Raw genomic sequence first — 8,165 nt, 5'->3', positions numbered from 1 at the left:
TAATTAAATGCCTGTTAATTAATCATATTGACAATATCATACAGTATATAATGTAGTTGGATTGATCATTGCTTTATACTGGAGTCCCAAAGCGCTCAAGGTTTGGACTACCTCGTACAGTATTAGGTGAGACTTTTTCCCCCTCTGATGATCTCTAAAAAACTAAGTTCGCTATTAACAAGGTATTAAAAAAGTCTTGCCTAACTTGCTTCTCCCCTAAGGGTCTCTTTGTGTTTGAGCTACTGTACCTGGTAAACCAGTACCAGCTATTCTCGTCTGTCTGTATTGGTACGGTCAAGTTGTATTCGTAGGTGTGTGATGGTGTGATCATGTCTCTTGATAGATGTCACAATGAAGGTTTTAACTCAACCAGTATAAATGAGTTGAGTTGTGAAATGAGTATTTTCATCCATAATAATTGGGTTTTTATAATGTATTACATATCTTCAATGTAGTAAAGAGAGTCAAATAAAGAAAAAACATTGGTGTAAATATTTGTTTTCAGTAGCTTCCTTCAAGTCTTGACCATTAATTTTTGTATAATTTAAAGGAATATTTTTACAATGCCGTAAAAAGTATATTACCTGAATAATATTCGATTACACTGCTGTGCATTTTGTTTGACACATGGTCATATCCCTGACATTTCACATTACAGTAGATAATTATAATTACAACAATGTTTTGTGAGAGTGGTAGTGAGGTTCTGCACTGGAGACAACCATTGACAACTAGTGAACCACATTCTGAAGGTCACTGGTTCAATTCCCACAAAAGCTCATAAAATCTACGCACCAGTTTCAATACACTGCAAAGTCTGATTCAAGTAAACATTATTGAACTGTAGAATGTCTGTGTGGCTAATCATATTTATGTTAAAGCCCCATTCCTGGCAAAATTTCAGTTGTTAAGAAAAATCTAATTTTTGTATAATGTTATAAAGATTTATAAATATAATACGGAATTGTTAGTTTAACTAAATTTTGACATTCTTATGCATGAAAAAAATGTAAAATAAGACTGAAATTTGATTTTTTTTTTGTGTTCCACACAAAAAATAAATGCGGATGAATTTTTCATGTTTGATTTTGCGATAGGTCGTGCGAAGAAATATAGTAGGCTCTGAAAACATTAGTCTACCCAACACTGCTAGGCTAGGCCTAGCCTTACCTCGATTTAGGTTCTTTTATCACACATAAAAATGGCCGACGTGATATTTTCCGTTGCTAGTATTGACACTTGTGAAATATAATATTACATAGGAATTATTTCAAATTTGTTAAAAAACTGATTCTGACCGAGATTTTGACACTTAAACAAACATATCTCAGGCCTACTCGAACGACTGCATTGTGCGAGATGCGAAGTACAAAAACTAATCCATTAGAGAGGGCGCACTTTATTGACTGTATAAAGTATACATAAAAGCGAGAGTATTCCAGCGGATGCGATCTACAACCTCCGAATTTGCCTAGTAATGAAGAATTCGTCGAGAAAATGGTAATATTCTATGAGAAATAGTCTGTATTTCTCATTTTTTTTATTCTTTTGCATAAAACTAAAATGTATGCCAATATTTTTCCATGATTTATAATAATTGGAGTAATGCATATGCATCTTTTAAAAAAAAAAAATCTGTTTTTAGTGAAATTTTGCTGGGAATGGGGCTTTAAATAGTCTTCAGAAAGCTGCTCCGTATCAATAAAACTTGTGTTTAAATATCTAATAACAACATACCTATGAGATAACTTGATGAATTTCCTCCAAGATATAATATATTATATACCTCATACATAAATTCTAGGCATCTGATTGGTTAAGAATCAGGGCAATAGAAAGTACTAATCCCCTCAAAAATAGTACTTTTTTGACCCGTCGCGATGTGCAAACTCTAGGCACACTACATCGTGCTGCTGACGGTAAAGGGGACTGCGACTTCTACGACGAGATTATCCCCCGACCGCGTCACGGATCAGCGAGTAGACGATAAATAAATATGGCGACTGCTCATTTCGAAATATAGGTGGACTAGCCTAGGCTTAGCATTACTTCTTAATGAAGCCAATAGCAAAAGCACCGAGAGACAAATTAAATATGTCTTATCAATATTCGACAAATATATTGCAAGACGATGGGTGCTGTTGAAATTTAGAAAATAAGCAAAGAAGAGCTAGACACACTCTTTGATCGCCTAGGCCTAGCTAGTCGAGTAGTAGTAGTAAGTAGTAGACCTAGGTCTAAGCCTAGTATGCCTCTAATACTCTAATATAACAGGCTAGGAATTAAGTACTTTTTTAGGCCTCGTAAAATCTATGAATGAGGTACCGTATATAAAACAAATATTGACTGCTCTAAATTTGGGGAACAGTGAAATCCATTGCCCCTATGGTCTCTACATCACCTCGGGGCAATAGATTTCAGCAGTCAATATTTGTATAATATTTGTTTATGTAAACACCTCAAGATATTAATATTACCTTGGATACATATCTTGGGCAGGATGACCATCCATATTGTTGTTCTGAAAGAAAAAAAATAATCGTTAATCCTTGTGTATTTGTACAGTTAATGAGAGAAATGAGCAACAAATTGGATAAAAAAGATACATTGGATAAAAGGACAAGAGGAAGAATGAATTGACTCCTACAATATAGGTCTGTAATCCTCAGGATTTTAGCTAGCAAAGATGATGAGTTTGATTGTCATCAAGAGGAGCAGTAGTTGCTGACACAAAGAAGCAATCAAAATTTTTATTGATTTTTTCATGAAATTGTTTCTTTAAATGAGACTTAAACTTTCTGATCAAAATAAGTTTTTCAGTTGCTAAAGTATGGATCATTAAAAAAAGAAACCAAGATAGTGTTGTAGATTTTTTTTCTCACAAAAAGAAGCAATTGACTACTCTTTTTCAGAAAATATAAGGTATAGTGAACTACTGTATATTATTTTCTGACAAAAAGAAATTACATGATGTAATACATCTTATTGTCAGAAATTGTAAGTATAATTTTATGGAAGTTTTTGTCTTTCTTACAAATAGAACTATATCTACTTGGTTGCATTATTTAACATAGAGGTAAATCCACTTTCAACCATAGTCTTATCTGACAAGGAGAAGCAAGGGCTCATACTGTACTTACTTTTGTCAAAAAACATTTCCTGAAAAAAGTCAGTGATCAATTATAGACCAAAACTCAATGGATTTAATTTTCAAGGTGTTAGTTGTGAAACAGTCTATCACTTCTTCGTACATGCAGCTTTTAATTCTGTGGCAGCATTTTCCCTGGAATTGTGGTATTAACATGTTTCAGGAAGTAACACAAAATGTTGATATTACTTGTTTCTGTCAGAAAGGGTCAAATATGGTGGGCCTGACAACTTATATACAACAAAGTGATTCAACAGAAACTTACCACACACAAGTGTACCAGTAGTCGGAGTAGTGCGGATGGCAGTGTCATGGTTAGACAGCGACTGTTGGACCAACAGAGGAATCATGGTGACTAACTGCTCCTCAAAGCCAGACAAGATATCCTTCCACCAATGTTCTAACTGAGAATAAATTTTTTCAAATACTTTATTTTTTTGCCAATCAACATAATATGCATAAAAAATAAAATTCCCTAATTCATTAAATTTGGCTAGTAATAAATTTTATACAGTAATTGTAAAAAATCCCCACAAAACTTTGAATCATGAATAGTTTTAATCTGTTTTTCATTTCATATTTAATTTCCAGATTTGTGTGATCTTATACTGGGATGTAAAGTTTTAAATTACTGTAGTATATGAACTGATAACTTTATCAATCAATTATACAATTTTGATTTCCGAAATAAATAAATATTTCAGCTGCTCTGAGGTTCTTTCCTATTCTTCTTACTTCCATTATTCTTTTATATTTTACCTTAACAGATTACTAACATCATACATTCATTAACTATTACTTTTTTTTAAAGGCCTATTTATGTATACATTGTGTCTGTATTTAAAATTTTTCTATCTTTGTCAATATAAAGTCAAAGGTATGTCCTGGTCCCCGACCCTTTTATGTTCACTAGGATAGGCTTATTTATCTTCAGACTTCTATGAATGCATACTTGTTTGAAGCAAAAAATAAAGTTGTCTTTACCCAGTACCGCTCGTCAAATTTAATTGTGTGGGAAATTGTTAACCTATGTCAAATTTTATTTCAAAGTTACGGTACCTTTTTAAATTTGTATCTTGGACACAGGCTTAGTTTCATTAATAGGTTTTATATGATTTTATTCTAAAAAGATTTTATATGAAGTATTTCTAAAAAGTATGAACATCGTCAAGTGGAATACTTTTATTAATTTGAACTTGAGCTAAATGGTGATAGCCAATTTCCTAGGTTTAGCATAGTTTAAAGCTATTGTTTTGTTTTTTACGTACATGAAGTGAAAATTCTGAAATAAAAATACGATTGTTTGAATATTTATACTACACTACCTTCTGCAAATTCTTTGTGCCTTGACTTGATGATGTTGCAACCATAGTGGCAACTGCACTAAATAGTGGTGGTACTGTACCCAATGGTAATGTTGAATCAGTTGATAGACCAAGTTTGCTCATCCTTGCCTCTCTGCTAACCTTCAGAACACCTTCAAAACACCAATTGGTAGAAATATATTACAAAGTTCATATGAAATTTAGACTGTTAGGTGATTCTTTTCTTATCTGAAGCTTGGTTTCATAACATCGGTACTATGTATCGTGGAAGCAGTTGGCACAGCAGTTGTGGCTTTGTAGTTGGGGGTTTGAGTGTTGCGATTTGCATTTGTCCTTGGCCAAGACACTTTATGTTTGTCCCTCTCCATTACAGAGTATAAATGTGCATATAATAATAATAATAATAATAATAATAATAATAATAATAACAATAATAATATTAACAAAAATAATAATAATAATAATAATAATAACCAGAACCCTGCGGGTGTGTACGTTCCTTTGTAGGAAGCACCCATAGTCCTCATGGGCGATTTCACCAATCTTGACACATCTGAACTCACCAATGCTGGGTTTACGCAGGTAGTCAACTTAAACACCAGAAAGAATGCATGTCTTGATAAGATTTTTATGAACTATCCTGAATTTTATAAAGAACTGAATATCTTGCTCCTATAGGTCGAAGTGACCACAATACAGTTCTAATCAGTGCCGTGGAAAAGATTAATGTACTGTATATAATAAAAAAAATAGTCACTACTCAATCACAGCCGTATAGAGATTTGTCTGTTAGATCATTTGGTCAATGGATCACGACTTACAACTGGTGTGAATCACTATCTACATATCGGGACGTAAATTTTAAAACCAATTTATTTAACGCAATCCTTAATGATGCGTTTAATAAGAACTTTCCTGTCGTCACCAGACGCAAACACCTTGCTGATAAGCCCTGGATGACACATAAAGTGAGAAAGTTGATTGATGTTAGACAAAAAGCTTATAAAAAATATGGAAAAACCAGCAAGTAGCGCAAACTTCGCAATATCGTTCAGAGAGGTATTACAAAGCTAAAATTGAATATTTCAACAAGATCTTAAATCAAATAACCCGGCCAAGTGGCATAAAGGGATAAAAAGTCTGTGTGGCTTTAACCAACGTAAATCACCCAATATTTTAAGTTTATCCCAATCTAATAAACCAGAATCATTAATCAATGAACACTTTGCAGCAATCTGCAATGGTCTGCCACCATTTAACTTGTGTAAATTGCCTACGTATCTACCTGCACCTGGACCGCCTCCAGTTATTCATGTTTGGGAGGTTAAGAAAAAGCTTGATAATCTCAAACCATCTAAAGCTGGCCATCCGGACGACCCACCAGTTTGTTTGTTAAAGGCCCCTGAATTAGCCCCGCCTATTACCGAAATTTTCAATACAGCTTTGCAGCAAGGAATATTTCCTGAAGTGTGGAAAGGTCTACTACTGTCCCGGTGCCCAAGGTTAAGAACCCTAGCTCGCTATTAATGATCTCAGACCTATCTCGCTTACGCCCACCTTGGCAAAAATTTTTGAGTACTTCATTTTACAATGGATTCTTTCTGACATTAATGATAAATTTGACAAAATGCTATTTGGAAGCAGGAAACAAAGCTCTACGTCATATTATCTCATTAGTCTTATCGACACCATTCCTAAAGACATTGAAAAGAATGGTTTTTTTGTTAATTTATGCGTGATCAACATTATGAAAGCTTTCGATAGTGTTGATCATTCCGTAGTTATCAATAAGCTTATTGATCTGGGGGTGAGGTCATCGATTGTCCCCATCATCTGCAGCTTCCTCGGTGGGCGTGTCATGAGCACCAGGTTTGGTGGGTCAATATCTCCTTACACTCCGATTAGCTGTGGAGTACCCCAGGGTACTTTGCTAGGACCTACCCTTTTCCTGGTGTTGATTAATGATGCACTTACTGAGTGCCGTAGGAGATGGAAGTACGTCGATGATCTCACCCTTGGGGAAGTGGTTGCCAGAAATGCCGAACCTACCATGCAGGTCCTTTTGAATGATGTTAATCAATGGTGTATGTCGAATAGCATGATACCTAATTCTTCTAAATGCCATATTATGACGATACATTTTTTCAAATTTAAAACGGATGAAATGGTTTCTCCAAAATTTGAGCTCAGTGGTACAGTCCTACAGTAGATGTTTATGATCACTTAAGGCTACTTGGGGTTATTATTCAGAATAATTTGAAGTGGGACATTAATACTGATGATATTGTTGCCAGAGCCTCTAGGAGTTTGCTTGCACTGTGCATTCTTAAACGTGCATGGAACTGTTGATCTCATCAGTGTTTATAAGGCTTATATTAGACCCGTGCTTGAGTATGCAGCTCCTGTATGGCATGGTGCGCTAACCCATCATAATAGGAATGCTATTGAACGTGTACAGAAAAGGGCATTCAGGATTATTCTGGATAAAGATTACAATAATTATGTCAATGCATGCAATGTTTTAAATGTGCCTACTTTAGAACACAAAAGAAATGTACTTACCTTGAACTTTGGTAAAAAAACTTCTTAAGTCCGATACTTTTAGAGAATTGTTACCTAATTACCACTTGCCTACTAGAAATCTAAGAATATACCAATTGCTGGAAGTGCCAATATGTAAACATGAGAGATATAGAATTTCACAAGTTCCTACTATCATTAGACTAAACAATGACTATGCTGCTTCTTATTGATGTTTTTTTTTTTTTTTTATTGATGTTTTTCGCTTTTTTTTTTTTTTTTTTTTTGACTAAATTTTGCTGTCTTTTAATGTGGTTTTTAATTATTCTAGTTATTTTTTCTTCAATTTTTAACTGTTTTATACTTGTATGACTTGTGCTTGCCTTTGTGCAATATTTCATGGTTTTTATATTTTTATATAATTGTAATTATAAGCCAAACATCATTTTGATAGACCTCCCAAGGTCCATCACATATTGTAGCCTGTTACGTACTTAAGGTTCTCCTCACCCGGGACTGCCCATCACATGCTGCATAGAGACTTGTCAATTGAGACCTCCCCCATTACCAATGCCAGTCCATCACATGCTGTATATTTATGTGTCTATAATTTTCCCACAACCCCAGGTCCGAATTTCAAATGCTGTATATTTATGTCCATTCCCCAATGACAATCTATCAGATGCTGTATATTTATGTGTCCATAACTTCCACCACTCCCAGGTCCGAATATCAGATGCTGTATACATATAGTACATCCATTATTTTCCAAAATATCATAGACCACCCAAGGACGATCACATTGTGTCCCACCCCCAATGTCACTCCATCACATGCTGTATATGTGTCCGATTTTTCCCACCCCAGGTCCGAATATCAGATGCTGTACATTTATGGCAATTGTTTTCCCAAATATAATGTGATAGACGGTCAGTTTATTATGTTTCCATAATTTTAAGGTTCTCCCCCACCCGGGACTGTATATCAGATGCTGTATTTTCTGACCACTATTTTCCCAAAAATCATCTGATGAAGCTCTCTGCCCCCCCTCCCCCTCAACAACTAATGTTTTGATGAAATCTCCCCCACCCACCCCCAGGTTCGTCCGTCCGTCTATCACATGCCTCCATCACTAATGTTTTGATGAAATCTCCCCCACCCACCCTCAGGTT

The 8,165-nt window shown here is 34.9% G+C and overlaps 1 protein-coding gene across 3 annotated transcripts in view; it reads right to left on the bottom strand.

Annotated features, from left to right (window-relative positions):
• The window catches only part of LOC117120289 (uncharacterized protein KIAA0825-like), a 58,548-nt gene that overhangs the window by 41,575 nt on the left and 8,808 nt on the right, over positions 1 to 8,165 (bottom strand). For 2 of the 3 annotated variants that reach the window (XM_033265301.1, XM_033265300.1), the window contains exons 6-8: positions 4,474 to 4,625; positions 3,414 to 3,552; positions 2,478 to 2,521 (exon numbers count right to left, since the gene is read on the bottom strand). In XM_033265301.1, the coding sequence (XP_033121192.1) occupies positions 2,478 to 2,521; positions 3,414 to 3,552; positions 4,474 to 4,625 (335 nt within the window). Of the gene's footprint in view, positions 1 to 2,477; positions 2,522 to 3,413; positions 3,556 to 4,473; positions 4,626 to 8,165 lie in introns of all 3 variants that reach the window. The other variant, XM_033265302.1, reaches the window with a different exon arrangement.

The sequence above is a fragment of the Anneissia japonica genome, unplaced genomic scaffold (genome assembly GCF_011630105.1).
Source record: "Anneissia japonica isolate Jap-2015-1 unplaced genomic scaffold, ASM1163010v1 scaffold284947_len354889_cov159, whole genome shotgun sequence".
In the NCBI taxonomy this organism is placed as follows: Eukaryota; Metazoa; Echinodermata; class Crinoidea; order Comatulida; family Comatulidae; genus Anneissia; species Anneissia japonica.
This window is presented reverse-complemented; position numbering and strand designations above follow the sequence as displayed.